Here is a 23186-nt window from a genome sequence, read left to right on the forward strand (position 1 = left end):
ATGATAAATTCTTAAGTTTAAAAGACCCAAATGAGGAAATGCAGAGAATATATATAGAGAAGAAACACTTCAGAATACAAACAGAAAGAGATAGAATACATTTCGAAGAACTTGCATCTTACGATTAGGAGACATCACCTGTCATATGAAGTGTTTCTATCTATAGATGGTCTTTGCTGGTCTCATCTTTTTGCTTATAGAATTATGAGACGAACAAGTTATGTGTGATCTTGAGAAGCTCGTACACTTTACATTTCTAGTCGTATAATGTGTACCGACAGCAAAGAGTTTATATGTAAGGATGTTAAAAGCATTACTTTACTGACATTAGTATACTTATTCCCCGGATTGTCCGAAGACGATTTTCATGGAACTTATTGAAAGAGTCCATGGCATTAAGTTTGAACAGACTATGGAACTATGGGAGAAGTACAAAGTCATACAGAACCTCTACTTCTTTCAGAATCATAGTCTTACGCAAACAAAGTTCAAAGATTGATAAAAAGTCAAGCTGAAAAATAAATGGTTCATCTACCTATCTTGTTTGAAGTTGTCAAAGATACGTTCTGTTATTTTTCACTGTTTTCTAGAGTTTTGGCGATGGGGTTTTTTACTTACTCGCTGTTCTTCACTGTTTCGTACGAATCTCTTCTCTCGGTTTTCCGAGGGAAGCAAGCATATGAGGAAATTCATGAAATTGGTCATTTTCAGCAAAAATAATGTTTAGGTGAAGAGGTGAGATTCACGCCGTTTTTCACCTGCTTTTCACTCTTTTTTTCACAACCGTTTTACATGGTAAACGTTATTTTACATTATGACACGAAGTGAAGATTTGCATTTCTGTCAAATTTTTATAAAAAATTAGTACGATTTTTATTTTACATTATGACACGAAGTGAAGATTTGCACTTCGTCAAATTTTATAAAAAATTAGCGTTATTTTTACATTATGACACGAAGTGAAGATTGCACTTCGTCAAATTTTATAAAAAATTAGCGTTATTTTTACATTATGACACGAAGTGAAGATTTGCACTTCGTCAAATTTTATAAAAAATTAGCGTTATTTTTACATTATGACACGAATGAAGATTTGCACTTCGTCAAATTTTATAAAAAATTAGCGTTATTTTACATTATGACACGAAGTGAAGATTTGCACTTCGTCAAATTTTATAAAAATTAGCGTTATTTTTACATTATGACACGAAGTGAAGATTTGCACTTCGTCAAATTTTATAAAAAATTAGCGTTATTTTTACATTATGACACGAAGTGAAGATTTGCACTTCGTCAATTTTATAAAAAATTAGCGTTATTTTCTGACTTTCACAAAAGACCAAAAATAAACGCTTTACATGTATTTTTCAGCAACTTCGTCAAATAATTTTATAGCTTTATCTATCTCATCTACTTCAAACGTTTCTTTACCTTTTATGGGAGCACCATACATTTTCTCAAACTTTTCAAGTAGTTCTGTTTCTGCAGCTCTCATATCATTAGCAAACACAACCTTGACTCTATTGACTGTACTGTCATATCTTTGAGTTATATTATATGTTCTTCCTATCTTATATCTTTTTGTATTGAAGTCCTTCGGTTTCTGAACGATGTAAAGTAAGCCTTCACTGCAACGTTCCGTATCGAATGAACCATATGTTATGAAGTTATATCCAACAACTGGGTCTAACCATAACAAAACTATTGGTATAAGACTTTTGTCTATAAGATATGCTGCAGTTCCATAGAATCTTACCGATATCATAAGCTCAGGATTTCTTGTCAAAATTTTCTGACTAGAAGCAATTCTAACCCAGTCCTTTGTTTTCTTTCCAGATGGAGATATAATGTCTGACAAAGAATATTTGTTGTATTTCTTTGAGTATCTTACGTTTAAATCACCTATTCTAACCACTTTGGTGTCATTGTCTATCTTTCTAACTGTTTCAAACTCAATGTTTGACATATCTGTTCTTACATACAAAATAAAAAAAAATAAAAAAATAAAACTAACTTTATTTTTTCTATCTTAAGGAAATTCATGAAATTTGGTCATTTTTCAGCAAAAATATATTTTAGGTGAAGAGGTGAGATCTCACCTGTTTTTTCACCTCTTTTTTCACCCTCGTGAATTTTCAAGACTTCATTGTAAATGACCAAAAATATATTTTAGGGTAGATGGTTAGATCTAACCTCATTTCTACCCTCTTTTCTACCCCAGTTATTTTATAAGCGTTTTACATGGTAAACGTTATGAATTCGTGAGACTTTAAACAGTTTTGTAGCTTCTATTTCTTCTTTTAGTACATCGAATGTTTTAACAATGCCGAAAGTTTCTTTATATTTCTTCTTGACGTCAGATAGAAGGAAATCTTCTGCTGTTGGATAGTTTTTGTTCAGAAATTCTAACATGTCCATTTTATCTTCTGCTGGTTTTTCTGCTTCTTTCTTTAAGTCTGCATAGTCGTTTCTCATACGTTCTATCTCTTTGACGGAGTAGTTATATTTCCTCATTGCTGCTTTACATTTAGAACATTGCGGGTTCATTTTTGCGTTATACATTGAAATAAAACCAGCTAAAACAACTAAAGCGTCAATTGCTCTCTTCATCTCAAACATAGCGGGTCTTATTTGTTTGTTCCATACTTTGCCTCTTCTATCTTTATCTCTTATCTGCCATACACATTCAGCAACTAACGAAACAAAGTTGTCGTAGGTCTTAAATTCTTCAGATTTATATATGTCAGAAACATTCTTATATACCATATCGCAATCTTTGTCCATAACCTTATGGTTGCAATGAAATCCTAGAAACTCATAGTTTACCTTACGAATGAACTTCTTTATTTCTACTGAGTCAGTTGCTTTGACTTCAATTTCGTCGAATTCAGGAATAGTTAGTTTTTGTTGTTGGATTTCAGGTAGTTTAGGCAAATGGTCGATGAGGTCCTGCATTTCATAAAGATACTGTTCATTTGTTTCATCTTTCGCACTACAGTCTAAATTACTTGTTAAAAGTTCTTGCTTTATCTTCTGGATTTCTGTTTCAAAAGTATATGAAGAAGGAATGAAGCTTTTCATCTCTACTAACATAGATGTTGGATTCATGACTAACGAGTTTGGTGCTGTTGTTTGAATTGTTGTTGTGCCGATTGTTGAAATCATGTCTTTTATACAAAATAAAAAAATAAAAAAAATAAAACTAACTTTATTTTTTATTTCGGGAAAATTCATGAAAATTCAAGAGGTGAAAAAAGAGGTGAAAAAACAGGTGAGATCTCACCTCTTCACCTAAACATTATTTTTGGGTCCTTTACACTCATTACGATGAAGTCTTGACAAAACATTTACGAAGAAGTCATGACAAAACATTTACGAAGAAGTCATGACAAATTCAAGAGGTGAAAAAAGAGGTGAAAAAACAGGTGAGATCTAACCATCTACCCGACATTCTCGTCAAACACAAAAAATGACACTTTTTCATTAGATAACTGTTATTTTTTGACGAAGTGAAGATTTGCACTTCGTCAAAAAAATCCCTGAAATCATATCTTTACATACAAAATAAAAAAATAAAACTAACTTTATTTTTTCTATCCTAAGGAAATTCATGAAAATTCAAGAGGGTGAAAAAACAGGTGAAAAAAGAGGTGAGATCTCACCTCTTCACCTAAATTATATTTTTGGGTCCTTTACACTCATTACGAAGAAGTCTTGACAAATTCAAGAGGGTAGAAATGAGGTTAGAAATGAGGTTAGATCTAACCATCTACCCGACATTCTCGTCAAATGAAAAAAATGACACTTTTTCATTAGATAACTGTTATTTTTTGACGAAGTGAAGATTGACACTTCGTCAAAAAAATCCCTGAAATCATATCTTTTATACAAAATAAATAAAATAAAACTAACTTTATTTTTTCTATCTTAAGGAAATTCATGAAAATTCAAGAGGTGAAAAAAGAGGTTAGAAATGAGGTTAGATCTCACCTCTTCACCTAAACATTATTTTTGGGTCCTTTACACTCATTACGATGAAGTCTTGACAAAACATTTACGAAGAAGTCATGACAAAACATTTACGAAGAAGTCTTGACAAATTCAAGAGGGTGAAAAAACAGGTGAAAAAAGAGGTGAGATCTAACCTCTTCACCTAAATTATATTTTTGGTCCGGGAACAACTTTCTCTCAATTGGGGCTGTGGCATAATCTTTGCGTAAGCGGTTCAGACCTTCTTCGAACTCTTGGTCTCTCTTCGATTTGGATTGAGATTGGAATTGCTGGGGTGGAGCTTGCTGGAACATCCAAGGGTTGGGGAAGTAAGGCATAGGCTGAGGAGGGTAGTTCGGGAAGCCTTGTGGTGGGTAGTAACCTTGAGGTGGAAATTGGTAGAAATTCGGAGGTACTTGCTGGAACTGAGGTTGCTGAGGAGACTGTTGTGGTTCTTTAGGTTCCTCTGGTTTGGGAATGGACTCGGTTGGTGGTACGTCGGACATCCGTTTGTGTCCTGTCGGAAGGAAGAACTTTTCCTGTCGGAAGGAAGAACTTTTCCTGTCGGAAGGAAGAACTTTTCCTGTCGGAAGGAAATTTTTTTTCCCTTTGTCCGGAAAATTTTTTCCTGTCGGATGGAAAATTTTTTCCTGTCGGATGGAAAAACTTTTTCTGAAGTTCGACCAAAAAGTTCTCAATTTTCGAAAATTTGAATGGTTTACGGACGGACAACTGGAAGAGTTCTTCCTGTCGTCGGGAAAAATTTTTCCAGTTGTCGGGAAAATATTTTCCTGTCGGATGGAAGGACTCGGAATGCCAGAAGGATTTGACGAGGCAATTTACCTAATTGAACTTAACGACTGCGTAAAAGACTACTTGCGCAAGGTCATGAAGCCCAAGGTCAAGTTCACCACTATTTCTGGAAGGGCTGTCTTGAATCTCGAGACTTCGACCGGAATTCCAATTCAAATACCAGAAAACACTCCTTTCGACGACATAAAGGACGCCAAAAGAGAAGCTCTTGTTAAGTTCCTAAACAAACGTCCTTGGATAAAAATACCAAACAAGGAGAACCCCCTACCCCATATGAAATTGGCAATTCAGTCTCTCCTTCACTTCTCAGGACAACCGTTCTACATAACCTGTGAAGGCGACATCCAACCAGTTCAGTAAACATCTCATTTTAACTCACTTTTTTATGTTTTTTGTGAAAGTGTCAAAAATAAATTGTTTTCATGAGTTTTCTACGATGTTAGAAAAGTGGTTAGAAAACGTGTTAGATCTAACATGCTAACATAAACATTATTTTTCAATACTTTTTCAGCACTTTTCCGTAGTTATATATGAAAGACAATTCGAGATAAAAGTCATAGTACAATGGAATAATATGTTGCACACCATTTGTTGTGAACCAAACTTGAAAGTCAGAGAAACTGTTACTAGGTGGTTCGTAGAATTTCGAAGCAAAGTCATAAAAGTCCTTACCAATACATAGAAAACTATTGTTGCTTGAACTGAAACTTGCATGACACATAACATTTTGAGGGTCAAACACGTTTCTATAAACTGTCAAATCTGCTGGTGGAAGTATAAATTGAAATGGACCATCTGGTGGTAATGGTTCGTTTTGGTTTAGTAACCGAAGAAATTGTGCCAAGAACGTTTGTCTACTTTCCAAAATAAAAACTCTGTATCTCTTGGAGGGTTAATTTCAATCTTTTGAAATGAAACGGTGGAGTTCATCTTGTCATATTCTAGTTTCAGATAGTATGTTCCATTTAGTAAAGAGTCGTATTTTTCTTGAAATTCCCAATAATATTTGTTCATTTGAGTTTGAAAGTCATTTAGAGTTTTCTCAAGACTTTCGTCTGAACGAACTGTAAAGATTCTCATTTCGTCAAATTTGTCTATTAGACCATCAGAACCTTTATACTGCCCATGAAAATATACTGCGAACATAAATGCGTTAGTTCTATTTGAAAAAAAACTCTTCTAAATCCTATTGCCTTTGCATCTGAAGGACTTTGAAGCCAACGAATTGGATAGTCAAACCTGTATACTCGGGATGAAATTTCTTCATCTGAAATAGTCCTACCAGCATTTGTAAAGATATAGTCTAACGGTTTTGTATCTGCTACTTTTGTTCTTTGTTTTTCAACCTGAAGCATTTAATATATGTAAAAATATATTGTTTTAAAATGGTATGCCATTTCATATTTCTCATCTAACAAACAAGTTTCCCAACGGTCTTCTCCAACAAACTCAGCGTACATTTCAAATAAAATAAAAAAAATGTCACTTTTTTAAAATAAATTTTTTACTTCATGCAATGTTTTATTTCTGTGCCGTCTTCAAGTATGCCCCAATATTTCCTTTTCGATATTACATGAACTTCGGAAAATACCTTATCTAGCTTAAAACAGCCCATCTTTTCACCGACTAAACCCATTTCAATGAGTTTGTTGTATCCTTCTTCGTTCGTCATGAGTGCGTCAATGTTCTCATAGTAAACCTTCACTTTCGATTTGACTTCGGAGAAGAATTTGTTGTAGTTGTCAAGGACTGCTTTTGCGAACTGAGGGTAAGACCAATGTTCGACAATAGGTTTTAATGTGGTTACTAAGCCACTTTGACCTTGAGTGAATTCGTACTTCAAAACAAAAGGAGAAAACCTTTCAACAAAGTTGTCGACCTTCTCATAATGTTTACTCTTCATCTCTTGAGGTTTCTTAATGGAATATCCCCATGTCGAATTCATAAGCAATTTGAGTGTCATTGCAAGTTTGGGGTTTGAAGCTTTCCTAATATCATACAGTTGTTGTATGACTTTTCCAACTGTATAGTTCCTTCCCGGGAACTCACCATCTTCGTTTGGAATTCCAGTCGGAATATATTGGACAAACCTCATGTATGCAGCGTTAAGGTCGACATAGTATATCTTTTCATCTGAGTCGAACTTGTCGCAACCAATTGGTCCAGTTTGTGGAAATTCAAGTGAGTCTCTTATCTTCTGAGAAACTTCTTCTGTTATCTCATAAACATCGTCGAAGCAACCTGTTTCATATAAAACCTTCTGACCTAACTCAGATGCTCTCCAATACAATTTGACGTCAATTGGATGTCTCAATGGAAGTTTGTTTATAGCATCTTGAAGTTCTTGCAACCTCATTGGAAGTTCTTCTGGTTCAGGTTGGTATCCGAACAATCCAACTCCTTGTGGAATTGTGTACTTCTTTTGTACTAGAACTTTGTCTGGAACAACTTTTGGTCTTGCTAACAATGAAAAGTTTGTTTCGTCTTTTGGTACAAAAGTTTCTGTCAGCTTGTCATCTGGAATTGGTTCCAACAAACCTTTCTCGAAAAGAATGTTTACAGCTCTGACAATGTTGCACTTGCCTTTTCCGAACAATGGGTTTGTAAGACTTTCGTTCAACATGAAGTGGTTGTGGACAATTACAATCTTCAACCATGGTAAATTGAACTCAACAACATAGTCGTCATGTGAAGAACCTTTAGCTGTAGGTATGTTGACTCGGATATTGACATTTGCCAACGGTGCAATTTTTGCCAATTGACCTCTGAGAATGTACCTTGTCTTCACACATGACTCAAGATACTTCATCTTCTCTCTGTAACAAGACCAGAGTTCCTGAGACATGTAAGAATGCAAGGTTCATTGACAATTGTTTCAATTGAATTGTAAATTCCATACCTTGTCAAGTCAATGTCAGACTTATTTATGAAGGGGAAGTATCCAGCATGTTGTCTGACTGCTTGAGGGTTAGGTTGGTACCATTCGAACTTGACACTTGCAATTCCTTCAATTGCATTCAAAATGTCTGAGTCGGAGTCAACCATTTGTTCTCTCTTTGTAGTCTTGAAAGCGTCAAGAAGCATTGCAGCTGTTGTGACATTGCCATGTGCATAGTAAATGTGACCATCCAAATCTGTTATGGTCAATCTGAGATTGTGTCCTTTCTTATTTCCGTCTTGTATGGCAGCAAGTACACCCATGAAGCCTTCTTTGTTCTTTCCTTCGTCAAAGTTTACTGTAAAGGTTCGACCAGATGTAATTTGACTTCTAACTTCACGATACTTCTCATATGCATATCTTGTTCTTTCCATGGGAGCATGACCATCCTCTGCACTACCTTTTTTCCTTCTCAAAGGATGCAATTGTTCGTCATGTTTCCAAGTAGAATCTGGCAAAGCCTCGTGTCCTTCAACTTGAGGTTCACTAACATCGAAAGGCATGTCCATAAGACGTTCTTCTTTCTAACCTCTCTAGTCTGTTTGGATAATTTGCACGTGCTGTTTCCAAATCCATTTCGTAGTCAGACCAGCCAGTTTTGTCATAGACTTTTGGGTCTTCCCTTCCTATATTTAAACTTCTTCGAAACTCTCCAACCATATCTTTGCAACTCTGCTTTTTTCTAGCAGATTTTCTATCCATTCTATATGGGGGCATTTTATAAAAATAAAAAAATATTTTTTTCTTTACTTTACATAACCGCCTGCTGCCATAAGTCTTTGACGCCAACCCATACCAGCTAATGAAGGTTGACTTGGTTTAGTTTGGAAACTAAACTTTGGTTTTGGTTTATCTTCAGTTTTTGGTTTTTCTTCTTCTATCGGTTTTTCGTCACTTTTCGGTTCCTCTGACTTTACTTCACTTGCAGGAACAGTTGTGTCGTCAACATCTTCATAAATATCATATGCCATTTGTTTTTGTTTTCCTTTCAACTTTTTGTGTTTGTTGTAAAGTTTAGAATATTTCGACTCTAAGTCAATGAGATGTTTTATAATGAACTGTTGGTCAGTGAAGTAAACTTTTCCATCTGTTGTCTCGAAAGCTCCTTCAGACTTCAATATTTTATTTGTGAGAGTCTGTTTCTTTTTTGAGATACTTGCCGTTCCATTTTTATGAAAAGTGACTTTGTAGTTAGGGTTTGTATTTCCAGACCTGGCACTTTCTATTATTGAATTTTTTCTCTTCATCGGTAAGTTCTTTGACAGGTTTTGACAATGGTTCTGAACTTTTTGTTTGTGGTGTCAAATCTACCGTTTCAACTTCTTCGGTCATTTCATCTCAGTAAAAAATTTTAGTTTGGTTTGTTTTCAACTGGTTGTTGTTGTTTTTTAAGTCGGTCTAAAACTTCCTGAGGTATAGGAAGAACTTGACAAACACGTGGTGTAAACTGCTGGAAGCCGACAAATCCATCTTGAACCCATTTGTCTCAATGCTGTATGGTTCATTTCATCTCAGTAAAAAACTTTACATTCCCCACGTTTGAGGCGGTTGAGGTTGGTTATTGTTTACCCATTGTTGTGCATGGTTATATCCTCTGTTAAAGAATCTTTCACCTTGGTCCATATAGTGTCCTGCTTGGTTATAGTAGTCATTTGCTTTGTTATAATAGTTTCCTGCTTGTCTTCCTACATTGTCCATCCATCCTTGAACTTTTCCTCTTGTTTCAGGATTTGGAATAAGATTTGTTGCATCTCGTGCTACATCCCAACCTTTCTGTACAGTTTGTATAATAGGTTGTGCTTTCTCTTTAAGTATACCTAATGTACTCAAAATCTTCTTTCCAATTCCAAATGCACCTCTGGCTATTGTTCCCACTGCGGGCAAAAATCTGGATGCAACTCCTGCTAATGCGCCAAATAAACCCATTTCTTATAGGATAAAAAATGACGAATCCAAACAAGGACCCCTATGTTTCTAAAGCGACAAAAAAAGCACTCATGATAAAAATCTTTAGTTCAACACCAAATGCTTGGTTTATGGATATCTTGGAAAACATTCCGAGGTATAGAGAAGATGGACCACCATACTGGCTAATATTTGTCGGTCAAAACACAAGATACTGTGAAGCCATACCATTATGGTCCAAAAATATTTTAGATGTGAAAACTGCTTTGACAATATTCGTTGACAAATACCATCCAACAAAACTGACATCTGACTGTGAAAGTTCTTTCAAATCAGATGATGTAAAAAACTATCTGCGTTCAAAAAATGTAAACCAATATTTCATTGTCGACCAAAACCATTCTGCTCTTGGTGTCATTGACGGTTGTATAAAAATGTTAAGAGACTTAAACCAACCACAAGGTGGTGAAGCAAATGAAATGTCATATGACGACAAATATAGACACTTCTCCATGGCAAAGATGAGACAAGTTTTAAATATTTACAATAACCGTAAACAAAAAGGTTTGGGAAACCACTCCCCCGAAGAAATGAAAAACAACCCTGACTTAGAGAAAGACTATATATTTAATAATTTAGTCAAAAGAGACAAACAAGAAAGAATGCCGGGCTTCAAACTTCAGAAAGGTGACAAAGTAAAAATAGAAATACCTAAACGCGACCCATATGAAAATACTATTGACTATGACAACAATGGGAACCCGACAGGTACTCACATTCGTGTTCGTAAAAATAGAAGAAAGTATACAAGAGAATATTATGAAGTTTTAGGCAAACATGGCAAAATGTACACACTGCAAGCAGAAGATAAAACTACTATTGTCAGACCTCGTTTCAAACTTGTCAAAGTTCAAGGTGGTATACTTTCAAAGACAGTTCCTAACAAATATAAGACAACTCCTGACGAATATGCTAAAGAAGTTGAAAATGACGACTAAGCAATTCTATACCATGCGTAAACTGTCATGTAAGGTGGCATGTATTCTTTACTTTGTCCCGTTGTTTGCGTATATCCTGAAACGAAATGTGTATGGTTTCCTTCTCCCTGAGTGTCACTCCAGTAACAATTTATAGCAAACTTAACGTCGTCTTTAACATCATATCCTTTACCTTTTGTCATTCCTGACCAATCCCAATATCTATGCTTATGCCAACCTGCTTGAGATGTACTTAAATCTATGTAGTGACTGTGTGCAGGTAAATTTTCACCTGAAATTGTTTTACTTCCACCTGTTTCCTTTGAAGAGTTTGCACAATACAAAAACCTGTCGACTATTTGTTCCCATGCACCAACACCAAACATTACTTGAGGACCTCTTGCTTCCATAGATGTATAAATAGAACCTACTGGGTTCATTAAATCAAACATATGAGACATTATAGGATTGTCTCTTTTGAACTTAAAATATAGTGCAACTATTTCAGGTTTCTTCTGGTTTGTGTCAGAATATTTTTTATAATATAATCTTATGTTTTCAGGGTAGGTAAAATCTTGACTATAATATTTATTTCTGTCATCTTCATAATAGTATACTATTCTCGTTTTTTCTATTGCATTATATCTTTTATATCTATAATAATCTAAATATAATGTTAGCTTTTGTTCATCTACATGTGGTGTTCTGACGTCATCTCCATAGTCATAATAATATGGTGCTGGAGCTGGGTCAGGCAATGTCATATCTGTCATTTCATAAACTCTTAAATATTTCTTTTGTTCGTCTCCATATAAGTTTAAGTAGCAGTTGTTGTCTAATGGAACTTTAACTTGTGTACCATCATTCTTTTTATAGCTTACATACATTTCATTGTTATTTTTCGGAATGAGTTTATACCGTGTACCATTTTCTAAGGACTGTACAAACTGCCATCTAAAATATTTATTTTCTTCATTGACAGAAAAGTCACCAACAATAGTTTCAATATTTTTTGTTCCTATCAAACTTTGGTATATTTCATTGACATATGTTTTATCTGCTTTATTTTCAAGGCTAACGTTTAAGTCTGTTATTTCAGAAGATGTATGTGTATGTCCAACGGCACTTTTCCTGTTTAAGGTTTCTTGTAAGTTTGTAATATTTGCAATGGTATGTGTATGTCCAACGGCACTTTTACTGTTTAAGGTTTCTTGTAAGTCTGTTATTTCAGATATAGAATGTGTATGAGTCTTTTTAGAATATTCGTTTTCAGCTCTCGTCACTTCACTTGACATTTTATTGTCAACATATGTTTTGTCTGCTAGTTCAGGATGAGTATGTTCTTTTGTTGCATAAGCATTGTTAGCTCTTTCTTCTTCTTTTGCTATTGCATCGTCTACATATTCTTTGTCAGCTTTGTTGTCAACATCTGTTTTCAAAAGAAGTTCATTTATAGGTTTCTCGTTTAAAGTTCCTTTTGTTGGATTTATACAGACAGTATGGTTCTTATTGTCTTGAAACAGAAACTCATCTGTCATTGGGTTTATTGTCAGTTTTAAGTTTCCTTCTTTCAATGACTCAGATATCTTAGAATAGTTTGAAAAGTTTGTTGTGTTCTTATTTAGAGCTTGCATAATGAGTTGTCGGTTGTGTTGTATTTCTCTCATAGACGCTGTTTCATTTGACATTTTTATTGTAGATAAAATATGCTTCCAATAGAAAAAGAAAATTCAAGAGTTGCTACAACTAAACCATTAGATGAACTTTTTACTAATGTCGGTCAAAAGTTTGAGACAGAGACCGTAAAGCATGAAGGCTATCGTTTTGACTACCCATTAAGATGGTTAAGAGACCCATCTGTCACAAAAGCTATTGGCTTTCGTAGAATGAAGTTCATTTCAGAAGCCATACATGGTTTCCCATTTACGGTCGGTTTTGAAGTTCGATACTATAACAAAGAAAAACGTATGTATGAGAAATTTGAACAGGGAAAACTTTTACAAGTTAGTTTGCTTGTAAACTTAGAAACAACTCTTCAAGCTTTTCAAGAAAAAATAAACGATATCTATATCGAATATGCAAAACAGTATAACATTGACGAAGGAGAATACCATCTCGATATTATTTATGACAGGAAAAATGCAACTGTTAAAATCAATAGAATAGAAGACCTTGGAGAAAACGTTTATATTTCTACAAAATATAACAACTTGGCATGGTATAGATTTATGAGGATGTTAAATCAGCCTGCAGCATATCCAGTACACCCAGACTTTTATGAAGTCGAAAACCCTAATGGAACATATGAAAATGTTTTCGACCAAGATGCTATTATTGTTCATGCTTCATTTTCTGGCGCCCAAAACTCTTTCTTATGCTTGGCAAATGACTTTTACGAAAAACCTACAAAGTTATACGAACCACCAAGTGGAAGTATTTCAGACTTTCAAGTATGGTTTACTACAGATGGAAGAAAAAGAATAATTCCATTATACCATGCGTTTTACTTAGAACTTAGTTTCATATACAACTACTATCGAACGGTAAAAATATAATTTTTTAATATACCGGTTGTGGTGTTGGATTTGGTTGCCAACTAGACTGTGGTGCAGGTTCAGGCTGTTGTATAACAGGAGCTTGTTCTTCTGGTTCAGGGTCTTTAGGTATAATACCAACGAACTGACCTACCCTTTTACCAATATTTTTGACACCGTTCCAAATTCCTCTTCCTACGGTTTTTATTCCATTCCATATACCTCTTCCAACATTTCGAAAGAAGTTTCCTATCTTACTGAAGAAACCCATTTTACTATATGTAAAAATCTAATGTCCACCTAGTCTCTTACGTTTCCTGTTGAGTTCCATAGCATTCTTTAACTGGAGCTCATACATTCTGTTTCTCCTCTGGTAGAAAACATATTCTGGGTCAACTCCTGTGTTCGCGTCATCTGCATAAAGTTGTTTATATCCCACCTCAGGGTTTGTATAAAACTCTTTCCATCTCATATTTGCATACCATGGTGGCAAACCTAACGCAGCGTCATTTGACATGGCAGTTTGCATTTGTACATCTGTTGGCACTTGACCATAGTTTGCCATTGCAGTTTGTATTCTAACTTCATTTGGAATATTCTCTGGGTTTGGTTGTCCAGGTTGCTGTGCATTCGCTAAGTTCTGTGCGTCCATTTAATATTAGATAAAAATATCTCTTACGAGTACATATACTGAACATTTGCAGGCATTGGTTCATCTTCATATTCTCTGTACTTTTCTGCCACGTCAAATAAATAAATGACACAATGGAAAAAACCTAAAACAAGTAGTCCTATTTCAAACCACATTTACTTACTAATAAAATTTCTTTGTTATGACACTTTCTCCGGTTTATAGGACCTCTCTCATATTCTATCTTGTCATATCTAAACTCATAGTCATGTATGTCCTCTAACCATCTCATAACGGTTTCCAAACCACTTTTATCGGATGTAAAGTAAAAGCATGGATGGTTATGTAAAACGTCTAAAGTTTCTAAAGAGTCTCTCAAAGTCCAGTCTACTTGGTATTGAAAATCCCATGTGTTATAGAACGGCGGGTCCACTATAAAGAAAACATTTTCCTTGTCTTTATATTTTTCATACAACTCTGTCCAATGACATCTCACAAACTCTATACCCTCAATATATTTTTCTATGTCCTCTTTGAAAACATTTGTATAGTTAAGATATAAAACTTTTGACATAAGTGTTTCAATGTCATGAACTCTTATAGAACCACTATATAATAGTCTAGCAGATATACTATCCCAGTCTATATATTCTGCTTTTTTCAAAACCTCTCTCACAATATTTTTGTTATCTAATGGTATACGTTCCATCTTACCTATAGGTATCTTTTCTTTTAACTCTTTCAATATATTGTTTGTGTCTGGTATATGTTTGAGACGGTCCATATAGTTGTCGAAGTCATTGCATATAATCTTTGAGTCTGGGAATATTGTATGGCACAAATGGGATATATAGAAACTTCCACCGAACAAATCTACAAATGTTAGACCATTCGGTAGTTTCTTAAGTTCTCTCAATATAATATCTTTATATCTACTCTTATTTCCAAAGAACGGTAACGGAGGTTTTGTAAAATTCATTTATATATAATAATAAAAATGTTTTTACCCGAAAAGTGACAGAAAAGTGACAAAGCATGAAAACATATATAATTTGTGAAAAGTGAAACATTATATAATGTTTTCGACCCAGAAGAAGGCTTCTTCCCAGAAGCAATGGAGGAAGAAGAAGAGTCCTCCGAATTCACACCAGAAGACTAACAATTTTCCGAATAAAAACTTCATTTATACTAAACATCTTCGGGGCTAGAGGGCACGAAGTGCCTGGAAGCCCCACTACCTTTTTTTTTTTTAAATTCGATTATCTTTATTCAGTTATCTATTTGTTATATCCACTTATGGGTGCAATAATATTTGTCGCATAATGTACGTTTAGATAATGGGTGAAAATGAGTTGATTTTTGGAATCCTTGATCCAAAAATATTACAATCACCAATATCTTTACAACCAGGCCTTATTTCAAGTGCGATAGATAACTATGCATATTCAGATTCAATACCTCCTCATTTTGTGAAATTATTTACTTTTATAACGAAACAATTCCAAGAAATAAATGACTTAACTGTACTCCACAAAATAGCAGATATTTTAGGAAATATTGCTGGCTACAAACTTGGTATGAATGCAAGGAATGTAATCGCTATATGTGAAAATATAATGATTCGCCTTCTTTGTAGTAACGATCGTAATCACATATCGTCATCAATTAATTTCTTTAGAAAGGTTGCTCGAGTTATAGGTCCCAGATTTGTATTTCAAAATTTTATCTCTAAAAATGTTGATAATTCATCTGCGATACTAGGTATTTCTATACTATCCCACCAACTTATTGCAGATTTTCCGAGTTTTCCATTTACAATTGATGATTTTCAAGGGTGGATTTTTCCATTATTCAAAGTTCAAAGCATTGGCCCAGAACTTGTACGTTTGATAAAACTTAGGATACCCGATTTTGATTACTCCGATATTTCTTTTGTTTCAAGGCCACTCACAGTCCCAATTTCTTCCTCTAGCCCACCCAATCAAAGTAATGCTACTTTTCATCAAGCAACACCAAAAAAATGTCCAGTACATCCTCCTAAAACCGCTAGGCCCAGCCCTTTGCCAAAGCTGTATCCGAGAGGAAGTGCTCCACGAGTTTCCATTATTTGCGACGAACGAAGGCCTCCAAAAACAGCCCAAAGACAAAGCCAGCTTCAACTAAAAGATACATCTATTATCTACAAAATGACTGGACGGCAGAAAGAAGTCAGAGAGTTTGTTGACAATCCATTTAATGAAGAAGAAGATGTTCAGACCATTTACAGTAAAAGTATAACTAATGTTAGCAGTGAAGATTGGGAATTGCGCTCCCAAGGATATAACAACTTGCGCAGAATACTTCGCTATAGCAATGAAACTTTCTCATCAGATGACATACACAAGGTTGTTACTCAATCTCTTGTTGACATAGACAGCGTCAAAAGTGCTCTTTGTATGTCCTCCGTGAGTTTCTTAAGCGAAATTGTGGATGTGAAATCTGGCGAGATGGAATCAGAAATTGGAAAGATTATTCCTATTTTGGTGAAAAAAGTTTCCCAATGTGGCCAATTCCTGGAAAAATCTCTTGAAGCCTTCTTTGAGATTTGTGTCAACAAAATTAATGGAAGGAAGCTTGTTAAGTCAGTAATTAGCCCTCTTTCACAAAACAAAAGTCCTAAATCACAGCTTTGCTGTATGAAGTTGATAAATGATTCGATAAAAAAAAATTATAGCTCAGGAGATATACTTTTCCCGAAAAATTCAAACGATTTAGGACAAATTTTGAATTTGCTTGTTCGATTTAGCGAAGGATCTACACAAGAGGTAAGAGACTCTGCAAAAAAGTCACTCCGAATTCTCTCTTCGATGTATTCTGACTCTTTTCAACAGATAGTTCAAAAAGCACTTTCTGTAACAGATATCTCTATCCTCAATAAAGTTATATATAGTCAATGAAAATATATATATGTGTATGTAAAATGATATTTTTATCTTAATCATGGATTTATAAAAAGAATTTTTTTTCTTTATGATGCAATTTTAGATAAGAGATTTCTTTTCAACCGAATAAAAAAAAATATTTCATTCAATCAAATAATTAAATAAAAATCACTTTATATAATATATTAAAAAGGCACACATTTACAAATATAAAACCGGACTCGTTCAGAGAAAATATTATCATAAGATTATTTTCTGGTTATTTTTTCATAATTTCATCCAGCTTGATTTTAATTGATATCTTTAATTTTATTTAATCTTTTTGAATTGAATTCTGAATTTATTTTCAATTCATTAATTGAAAAATTGAAATAGTTTCATTTATTTTAATTATTATTTATTAATTAATAATTTAAAATTTACGAAGAATTTATTTAAATCATTTAAAAAATGACGCGAAAACGCATCATAGCAATATATCTTTAATAAGAGGTCTTATTAGGTTCTCTACGCTTTTTGCATGTTTCATTGTGTTAATTTTTTGAAAGGATCTATTCATTTTTTTGATAAAATGTTTCCAATCTTATTCACCTATGTTGCATCAGTTGATTTTGAAAATATTTGTGATCTCAAGTGTTTCATACAATCAATGGTTTTTCCCCTTGACGATGTTTCAATTGGTGGTGGTATTGGAGCTCGAGATATGAAATTATATTCTGTTTCTATCAATGATTTCTCATTCGAAGAAGATCCAACAAGTGATTTAAATTTTTTTAAAGTGGCAGTTAAATGCGACGCAACATTGTCTGGAACTTATTATGATTTATTGAGTTCTGGCTATATTACTGCAATAGCAACTGGCTGTACATTCACACTCGGGATGTATTTTATTAGAGACTCTGATGGGTTCGTTGAAGAAATAAAAATTGCACCTTATCCATATTGTAACTATCACATTCAAGATTTAGATATCAAAACAAATCACATAGGTTTGAATATATTAAGACCAGTAATTAGTGATGTGAGAAATTTATTTCAAACTGCAATTTGTAATGAAATTCAGAAACTTGGAACAAATTTGACTGAAATGATTTAACAAGACAGAACTTAAATGGCTCTGAACCGTTAAATATCCCTATTAATGGCCAAATGATCAAATTAGATTCAAATGTAATCTTTAAAGCTCTCAATTATATTACCAAAAATTTGATTGAAAACAATGGACCATTTGATTTCAACAACATTTTCGCTCGTATTACTGACAACACTGGTAAATTCACTTTGTCAAATTTATTAAATGTGACAAATCAAATGTCATCTTTCTTTAATTTTACTCCTATATTTGATATTCCAATTCCATCCATCAACTCCAACATGACTCTAATACTTGATGATTTCTATATAGATGGTTTAAACACATTCAAGGATCTAAAGTTGCTTCGCATTGTTGATAACTATGAATTATCCACAAATATTAATCTATTACACTTTGAAATGGGGATTTCCATGTCATTCTTGGTAAAAAATGATGCATTCGAGGATTTTATTCTTGGTCAAAAAATTTCCGCAAGCATTACTATTGATAATAATAAACTAGGCTTTATTGCCCAAATTGGTCTTCCCAAAGGGCGAGGTAGAAATTACTCTAACAAGCAATGCATGGATATTAACTGTATTGGGGCGTTATTTAGCAAAGAATCAACGGCCATTTCAAATATTAATATCTCCACTAGATTATCAAATGCTTCATTTTCTCTTACAACAGGTCAGCTGGGAGAAAGACTCAATGAAGCCATTAATAATCTACTTAGATATATTTCAAATCACTTTGGAAATTTCACTGGCGCTTTCCTCACAGGGATGATCCATGACAAAGTCCTCCCAACCGTGAACAATTTGATCACAGAGGCAATTGGGAACTCTTCATGTGCAGATAATCCCAATTGATAAGAAATCAACAATAATTTCGGTCTTATTCTTAGGTGGAGTTGGTGCAGGATTATCTATCTTTGTAATATTTTTTGCGTCTCGTCTGGATTTTTGCAAGAAATTCTTCAGGACTGATGAGCAGGCAAGTTTATTAATGACTCCAAAACTTCCACTATTATTCAGATTATCAATTCCTATAATTTTACTCTTGGTGTTTGCACTTTTTATTTCATCGAATACAGGTGTTGGTGCTAGTGTTTTTGCAAAAATATATTTAGGTAGTGGTAAGCGCATTGGTCTTCCTTCATTGTTCGATTTTGGCTTGATAAACTCGATTATGGACATGTGGTCTTCAGGGTCCTATGTTTTAGCTGTCTTGAGTTAGTATGGTTAACTTGGGTACGGCGGCACTGCGTTCCACCTTACCCAACTTAACCTTAAATATTTACAAAACCGTCTGACTTCACTAATGACTTCACTAACGACTTCACTAACATTTTCACTAACGAACTCACTAATGTAAAAATAAACGTTCTCACTATCGTTCTCACTACCGACTTCACTAATGTTCTCATAAATTTTCCTCAATATCTTCATCATCAGTGTTAACCCTATTGTAATCATACTTGAAGCCATAAACTTTCTCTAACTTCTTAACGTACAATTTACATAACTTACCTTCGTCATCATATGGTTTAATGATATAACTATTTCTATCTTTATACACAGTCAATGAAAAGTCAACTGGTCTCGGATGTATTTGAAAGAACATGTTATGCTCAGGAAGGAAGAATAAATGTTTAAATGTATGTTTGTTATATGTTTTGATTTGTATGAGTTGCTTTTGTTCTGTCATTTATATAAAAATAAAATAAAAAAATAAAATAAAAAATAAACTTAAAAATTAATGATATCACCACCCTCACACGTATGAAAACATCCATTTAAATTTAGGGTAGAAGGTTAGATCTAACCTCATTTCTACCCTCATTTCTAACCTCATTTCTACCTTGTTGAATTCATTGCTTTATAACTCTCTTCCTTGGTTTCTTTTTAGTTGCTTTCTTCACGTCTGTCTCCAACTTGACTGTCTTTCTTCTTCGGCCGTAATGATACCAGTTACTTCCACCAGTCAATGGGTCAAATGGTCTTTCGTAAGGGTTTCCATACATTCCATAAGGTCCGTATGGATAAACTACTGGTGGAGAAGAAACATTTTCTTTAGTTCCATCGACTCTATTTAAATGCATTGTTTCACCTTTCATCTGGTCATTAAAGTCTTTTGCGTGTTTTGCAAACTCATCGTCCTTTCCTAAAGCATTTTCTGACTCAGTCGCAACCAAATTGGATGCTTTATTTATGAGCCCTATTTTATTTAATCTTAACTTCTTTGCAACCCAGCCTCCAATCTTTCCTTTATTTGCATCTAATGTCTTCGAAACCCTTCCTCCACTCATTTTATTTACTGCGTCATAAGCTCCAAGTGCTTTTGCTCCAAATGCTAATGCTTTTGTTCCCATTGCGCCTAAAGCTGCCCAAGCTACCATTTACCCCATATTAAAATCATCTCTCTTCAATATTATCTCATAAAAGTTCTCGTTACTGGAGAAAGTCAATGAAACATAAGCGTTCTCACGGGCTTCGCCCTCACCGCTTTGCGGTCTATCTAACTTCTTTCTTATATCATCTATACGCTTCAAAATGTCTGAACAATTGCTAACATCTTCTACAACAGTTATTTCATCATGAATGACCTTCAAGAACAAGCTCATTTAATATGCTATTAAAATCATCTCAATAATGAGTCCATCCTTTCCATCTTTAGGTAGCACAACATCTTTCATTGAAGAAGGTTCGACAAGTCTTATGTTAAACTTACTGACAAAGTTTGTTATACTATAATGCTTCGGCGGCGAATACATGTAGTTTGAAAGACATAATATAGATTCTTCAGCAAATTCACTTATACTGGATTTTATAACAATGTTCTCACGAGACCAAATACCACCAATTGACAATCTTGTAAGCAATCCTGCTGAACCTTCAACTGTAAACGTCGATGGTAACATTCCACGAAGGTCATCTATTGACATCGTTGAGTCACTGTATTTAAATATTTTCTTAAAGCAATCGTCATTATCTAACCATGCAATAGCTTTGAAGTTTTCATTCGAATATACATCTGCTTCATTAAATGTAAATCCTGACTTCTTTGCAGAGATGACTTTAAAATCTATTGAGTTTGTTTCAAAATTATATGCTATGGTAACTTCTGAAGGTAATGGATGTCCTTCCGCAGTCAGTTGTTCTCTCACTACCGTTTGAAGCTTTGTGTTAAAAACTTTCATGTCATCTCCTGTGTCTAGGTTCACATACACAGCAACAGGGAAACTATCTTGCTTCTTTGTTTCATCATTATATCTCAAAACATTAAAGTTCTTCAATAATATTGTTCTTCCTGCTGGAATACTTCGAACCTGTCTGATTTCAATAGCTTTCTCACCTCCTACATACTCTACCCAGTGCCTTGGATATTCATAAGTATACTGACTTTCTTGAATTTTGGTAGGTTTCATCATAACGTGTTCATAGTATATCTTTATACTCTTGTCAGTTAGACTCGGTGCTATGTTCTGAATATTTCTGACTTGCATTTTTAATGGAGATAAAATGAAGCATTTAATACATGACGTAGATGAAGACATGAATGAAACTACAGACAAACTTAACTCTTCTCTCATTCTTCCTTTCAGTAAGGACTATGAGTTCTGTTCAAATGGTGTTTATTTCTATTGTGGAAAGATGGGTTCAGGTAAGACATTTAACCTCATTCGTCATATACTCATAACAGAGCGTTTAGGAAACGACTCTTACTATGACCAAATCATTATATCAGCAACTTCAGACTCTATGGATTCAACAGCGAAAACATTTATGTCAAAAGTTCAAGCCTCTGTCGTTAAAGTTTCAGACAGTGAACTCATTGAATTTCTTCAACGTTACATTCGACGTAAGAGGAAATATTATGCCATTGTTGAATTTATACAGTCAGGAATGCAAAAGACTTCAGAAGAGATGGAAAGAATTATTGACAAACACCACTTACGTCAATACTCAGGAGTTTACGATATGAAACGACTGACAAACTACATTCTATCAAAACTTTCAAAATACCCCTTCAAAAAGTATCCTTCAAACACTCTGCTCGTTTGTGACGACTTCGCCGGAAAAGGTTTAGTGTCAAAGCCTGACTCACCATTAGCTAACATCATTACTAAAGTCAGACATTACCACTTAACTGTAGCAATACTTATGCAAACATGGCGTTTTCTTGCTTTAAACATAAAACGTCTCATAACTGACTTCGTTATCTTTCAAGGTTTCTCACGTTATGATATTGAACTCATTTGGAAACAGTCAGGTATAACATTACCTTTTGAAGAAATTTGGGAAGCATATAAGTCTCTCATCTCTCCTCGTTCATACCTTGAGATTCATATCATGACTAATACCATTAAAGTCAAAAATATTCCATGGGAACGACCAACATTGTTTTAAAGTTTAACCTTCAATTGACTGATGGTAAACAAATTCCATGCATCTCTGTCGCCATTTCTGTTAATATTTTTGCTGTCATTCATATCATCCACTTCCCATCCGTTAGCTTTTGAGGATATGTGTTAGAATAGCTGTTCTTAAATGAAGGCTTCTCTCCCTTGAGAGCATAAACTCTATAACTTTCTGCATACTTTATGTTTGAACCTCCTGAGCCATCATTGACATAAATTTTTATAGGCTTCCACCCTTTGTTCATGTTCCTGCTTCTTCCCTTAGCTCTTTTGTTCAGTAGTTCTACATCTTTATACACAGCACCTGTCTCAGTGAATTCAACAATATTTTCATTCGTTAGCTTTACATTCAAACCCTTGTCGAGTATATTGTTCATTTCATACATATAAAAGGTTTTTATTCTATATGAAATGAGAAGCAAATCCATCTTAGCTGGTGCCGTTAATGTTCCAATTGAACCAACATCAAATGTTGACTCACGAACGACAAACAATATTGTCATAAAGAACTATAGTTCAGAGTGTTTGAAAGAAAAAGAACCAGAGCTGAAATCCGTGAATTTAAACACAGCTTCAAACGCTAACGCTACATCAGATGTTAAGTTAGAGTATCCACCACTGGACCAAATTCTTTCAAGAGAAGCCAACGACAATCCTTACACAAATGTTCAAACAAATCCTTCAGATAACGTAGACCATTACCTTCTTCAGTTATACCAAACAATTTTACTCAAAGACGATAAGAAGCTTTTGACAAATCTTATAGTAGAACCAAATAATTCTAACAAAGGAGGACCTTGAAAATGTTATCTCACGAATAACAGGGAAACAATGTGTCATTGACTATCTCGACCCTGAAATCGAATGCTGTGGTCAAACGCCACCATTCATGAAAATAGGTAAATCCGCATCATTGAAACACCAGGAACTACAGGAGTTGAGTTTAAGTATAAATATTCGAACGAGTATACAAAACTTT

General features: G+C 34.3%; 17 protein-coding genes and 2 pseudogenes across 19 annotated transcripts, besides 2 other annotated features; 6 read left to right on the forward strand and 13 right to left on the reverse strand.

Annotated features, from left to right (window-relative positions):
* Positions 1-11879: part of a mobile genetic element that runs on past the window's edge.
* Positions 1422-1966, reverse strand: TVAGG3_0657040 (organellar and viral DNA polymerase type B; the record flags this gene model as incomplete). The annotated part of the gene is made up of 1 exon (XM_051241874.1): positions 1422-1966. A coding segment is annotated over one exon (545 nt), but the record flags the coding sequence as incomplete, so codon positions are not given.
* On the reverse strand, positions 2227-2619 carry TVAGG3_0657050 (organellar and viral DNA polymerase type B; the record flags this gene model as incomplete). The annotated part of the gene is made up of 1 exon (XM_051241875.1): positions 2227-2619. One exon carries the CDS (start codon positions 2617-2619, stop codon positions 2227-2229), a length of 393 nt encoding a protein of 130 aa, XP_051088462.1.
* Positions 2850-3165, reverse strand: TVAGG3_0657060 (organellar and viral DNA polymerase type B; the record flags this gene model as incomplete). The annotated part of the gene is made up of 1 exon (XM_051241876.1): positions 2850-3165. A coding segment is annotated over one exon (316 nt), but the record flags the coding sequence as incomplete, so codon positions are not given.
* Positions 4080-4496, reverse strand: TVAGG3_0657070 (uncharacterized protein; the record flags this gene model as incomplete). The annotated part of the gene is made up of 1 exon (XM_051241877.1): positions 4080-4496. One exon carries the CDS (start codon positions 4494-4496, stop codon positions 4080-4082), a length of 417 nt encoding a protein of 138 aa, XP_051088464.1.
* Positions 4789-5163, forward strand: TVAGG3_0657080 (uncharacterized protein; the record flags this gene model as incomplete). The annotated part of the gene is made up of 1 exon (XM_051241878.1): positions 4789-5163. The coding sequence occupies one exon, from the start codon at positions 4789-4791 to the stop codon at positions 5161-5163; it is 375 nt and encodes a 124-aa protein (XP_051088465.1).
* Positions 6308-6898, reverse strand: TVAGG3_0657090 (DNA/RNA polymerases family; the record flags this gene model as incomplete). Its single annotated transcript, XM_051241879.1, has 1 exon — positions 6308-6898. One exon carries the CDS (start codon positions 6896-6898, stop codon positions 6308-6310), a length of 591 nt encoding a protein of 196 aa, XP_051088466.1.
* On the reverse strand, positions 7031-7887 carry TVAGG3_0657100 (annotated as a pseudogene). The gene has a single exon. A coding segment is annotated over exon 1 (857 nt).
* Positions 9266-9667, reverse strand: TVAGG3_0657110 (uncharacterized protein; the record flags this gene model as incomplete). Its single annotated transcript, XM_051241880.1, has 1 exon — positions 9266-9667. The coding sequence occupies one exon, from the start codon at positions 9665-9667 to the stop codon at positions 9266-9268; it is 402 nt and encodes a 133-aa protein (XP_051088467.1).
* TVAGG3_0657120 (uncharacterized protein) lies at positions 9778-10644 on the forward strand (the record flags this gene model as incomplete). Its single annotated transcript, XM_051241881.1, has 1 exon — positions 9778-10644. One exon carries the CDS (start codon positions 9778-9780, stop codon positions 10642-10644), a length of 867 nt encoding a protein of 288 aa, XP_051088468.1.
* On the reverse strand, positions 10722-11063 carry TVAGG3_0657130 (phage tail repeat-like family; the record flags this gene model as incomplete). The annotated part of the gene is made up of 1 exon (XM_051241882.1): positions 10722-11063. A coding segment is annotated over one exon (342 nt), but the record flags the coding sequence as incomplete, so codon positions are not given.
* A 450-nt stretch (positions 11880-12329) lies between the features above and the next one.
* TVAGG3_0657140 (uncharacterized protein) lies at positions 12330-13178 on the forward strand (the record flags this gene model as incomplete). The annotated part of the gene is made up of 1 exon (XM_001299450.1): positions 12330-13178. One exon carries the CDS (start codon positions 12330-12332, stop codon positions 13176-13178), a length of 849 nt encoding a protein of 282 aa, XP_001299451.1.
* A 4-nt stretch (positions 13179-13182) lies between these two features.
* Positions 13183-13428, reverse strand: TVAGG3_0657150 (serine threonine-protein phosphatase family; the record flags this gene model as incomplete). Its single annotated transcript, XM_001299451.2, has 1 exon — positions 13183-13428. The coding sequence occupies one exon, from the start codon at positions 13426-13428 to the stop codon at positions 13183-13185; it is 246 nt and encodes an 81-aa protein (XP_001299452.2).
* An 18-nt stretch (positions 13429-13446) lies between these two features.
* TVAGG3_0657160 (uncharacterized protein) lies at positions 13447-13809 on the reverse strand (the record flags this gene model as incomplete). The annotated part of the gene is made up of 1 exon (XM_001299452.1): positions 13447-13809. The coding sequence occupies one exon, from the start codon at positions 13807-13809 to the stop codon at positions 13447-13449; it is 363 nt and encodes a 120-aa protein (XP_001299453.1).
* A 1249-nt stretch (positions 13810-15058) lies between these two features.
* Positions 15059-16724, forward strand: TVAGG3_0657170 (non-motile cilium assembly; the record flags this gene model as incomplete). The annotated part of the gene is made up of 1 exon (XM_001299453.1): positions 15126-16724. The coding sequence occupies one exon, from the start codon at positions 15126-15128 to the stop codon at positions 16722-16724; it is 1599 nt and encodes a 532-aa protein (XP_001299454.1).
* Positions 16725-17280: 556 nt separating this feature from the next.
* Positions 17281-17805, forward strand: TVAGG3_0657180 (paraquat-inducible protein A family; the record flags this gene model as incomplete). The annotated part of the gene is made up of 1 exon (XM_001299454.1): positions 17281-17805. One exon carries the CDS (start codon positions 17281-17283, stop codon positions 17803-17805), a length of 525 nt encoding a protein of 174 aa, XP_001299455.1.
* An 827-nt stretch (positions 17806-18632) lies between these two features.
* On the reverse strand, positions 18633-18983 carry TVAGG3_0657190 (uncharacterized protein; the record flags this gene model as incomplete). The annotated part of the gene is made up of 1 exon (XM_001289472.1): positions 18633-18983. The coding sequence occupies one exon, from the start codon at positions 18981-18983 to the stop codon at positions 18633-18635; it is 351 nt and encodes a 116-aa protein (XP_001289473.1).
* A 153-nt stretch (positions 18984-19136) lies between these two features.
* Positions 19137-23186: part of a mobile genetic element that runs on past the window's edge.
* Positions 20411-20986, reverse strand: TVAGG3_0657210 (uncharacterized protein; the record flags this gene model as incomplete). The annotated part of the gene is made up of 1 exon (XM_051241883.1): positions 20411-20986. The coding sequence occupies one exon, from the start codon at positions 20984-20986 to the stop codon at positions 20411-20413; it is 576 nt and encodes a 191-aa protein (XP_051088470.1).
* On the forward strand, positions 21342-22157 carry TVAGG3_0657220 (protein of unknown function, DUF4106 family; the record flags this gene model as incomplete). Its single annotated transcript, XM_051241884.1, has 1 exon — positions 21342-22157. A coding segment is annotated over one exon (816 nt), but the record flags the coding sequence as incomplete, so codon positions are not given.
* On the reverse strand, positions 22193-22593 carry TVAGG3_0657230 (annotated as a pseudogene). Its single transcript has one exon. A coding segment is annotated over exon 1 (401 nt).

The sequence above is a fragment of the Trichomonas vaginalis genome, chromosome III (genome assembly GCF_026262505.1).
Source record: "Trichomonas vaginalis G3 chromosome III, whole genome shotgun sequence".
Classification (NCBI taxonomy): Eukaryota; Parabasalia; order Trichomonadida; family Trichomonadidae; genus Trichomonas; species Trichomonas vaginalis.